The 1,859-nt window shown below is 47.3% G+C and overlaps 1 protein-coding gene across 1 annotated transcript in view; it reads right to left on the bottom strand.

Annotated features, from left to right (window-relative positions):
- CNDP1 (carnosine dipeptidase 1) overlaps nt 1–1,859 on the bottom strand; it is an 18,417-nt gene that overhangs the window by 12,596 nt on the left and 3,962 nt on the right. The window contains exons 2-4 of the mRNA XM_007952739.1: nt 1,540–1,551; nt 1,069–1,231; nt 57–196 (exon numbers count right to left, since the gene is read on the bottom strand). Coding sequence (XP_007950930.1) covers nt 57–196; nt 1,069–1,231; nt 1,540–1,551 — 315 coding nt within the window. The remainder of the gene's footprint in view (nt 1–56; nt 197–1,068; nt 1,232–1,539; nt 1,552–1,859) is intronic.

The raw sequence follows: 1,859 nt of genomic DNA, 5'->3' as shown, positions 1-1,859 counted from the left end.
GGAGAGTCAGTGCCGTGACACAGCTTAAAACCTGGGCACCTTTTCATCACCCTCACCCTCATCACCACCCCCGTCACCCTCTCGCCCAAACACCGCGGGCTACCAACCTGCTCCAGGGCTCCAAAAGTGCCCACAGCGTTGACCCACGCGAGAACAGGGCCTTTGTTGTCTGTTGCTCCCCGTCCGTAAAGCTTTCCTTTAACAATGAGAAGAATTTTCGGAAAAGCGTTGACATCTCCACCAGGTTGAGTGTGTTAAGAATGAAGCTATTTTAGGGGAATCATTTTAACGGAGGAGCTCTGGTAACCTAGTGCCTAAGGCACTTGACTGCTAACCGGAAGGCTGATGGTTCAAACCCACCAGCCACTCCTGGGAAGGAAGGTTGGGCAATCTACTTCCGCAGTGATACCACCTGGGAAACCCAAGGAGGGGTCGGTATGAGTCAGGTTTGACTCCACAGCACATAACAACAACATTTTAATGGTGCTTCATTTCTTCAAGCAAAAATCTTGCTCTGGGATTGCAAAGCAGGACTTCTCGCGTGTTAGCATTGTGGCCATCAGCTAGGAAAGATCATTTGAAACACGAGAACCCTTTGGCCTTCCTACAAATTGGCTACTGTATCCCCACCTGCTGGGAGGAACCTGAAGGGCTGTTCCAGAATGCCAGGAGGTAACAGCCCCTCATTTGAGACTTTATAATTAGCAAAGGAAGGGAAAAAAGATATATTTCCATTAACTTTTCTTTCTTCTTTTTCTTATAAAATATGAATGGCCTTCAGTACTTCTAGAAAGGAAATGTGTAAGCCTCACGACTACGTCCCTCATTCCTGCCTGGGGAGGTTGCTCACCCAGGGCACATACCTGTGAATCTAGCTTCCTTGACAAATGAGAAAAAGCAGCTACCCTGGGCCAACTGGTAGACTAAGAGGACAGCATTTCTATCTGCTCTCAACAATGCCAGGCCCAGGCCTGGAGCCTGGGACCACATCACATCTTGAACTCTTGAGCCCAACACACGATCCCTTATCCACAGAAGCACAGCTCTGATGTAGCATCTGTCACTGACCATCGGCCTCTGTCAGGGTGTATGGGTCTGAGAGCCACCCATCCTCCTTGTTGGCTGGCTGCACATCCAAGTGGCCATAAAAGCACACAGTGGGCTTCTTTGGGTCGTTCCCCAGCTCAGCCAGGATGACGGGAGGAATTTGAAGATTCTGCCCATCAGGAAACTGCAAGAGGAGAACGCATCGTGAAGAACTGCTGGTTCTTACAGAAAATCCAAAGGACTGCCATTAGGAATCCCGCATCTACCACTGGGTCCATGTAGCGCCCGTGTGATTTTCTGATCTCCCATATCTCTAAATACGTAACATGAGACATTTCAAATTAAGATATAAATCACAATTAGAGTCAAGCACTTCCTTAGATACCCAGGGACTAACAGTATAGTTAACTGGACATGGTCTTCAGTGAGAGCTTAGATCTCAAGGAGCTTACTACAATTGGTGGCTAGAATCCTAGAGCACAGGCCACTCACAGACACGTCCACCTGGATGCAGGTGGCGTCAGTGTTAGGTTTAAGATCGCCATTGGTGATTGAATGGAAGCTCTGAATATCTGACAGGACCATTTAAGAAAGATGAACTTAAATGTAAGGGAAGGGGCAATTTAGATCGACCCCATGCAGTGCAGAATGTGACTAGACATTGTGGTCTTCCCATACGAAGTTGACCTTGACTCACTCCCTCCACTTGTTTTGAACCCTGTCCCACAGTTCCATATGACTACAAATCAATCATACATTCTTTTGGGTCTAAGTAGAATCCTTAATTCTTGTTTAGAACAAAAACTATAGGG

Source organism: Orycteropus afer, unplaced genomic scaffold, assembly GCF_000298275.1.
Source record: "Orycteropus afer afer isolate SDZICR_OR568_19922 unplaced genomic scaffold, OryAfe1.0 scaffold00356, whole genome shotgun sequence".
Classification (NCBI taxonomy): domain Eukaryota; kingdom Metazoa; phylum Chordata; class Mammalia; order Tubulidentata; family Orycteropodidae; genus Orycteropus; species Orycteropus afer.
The sequence above is the reverse complement of the archived record's forward strand: the minus strand, read 5'-3'. Positions and strand labels throughout refer to the sequence as shown.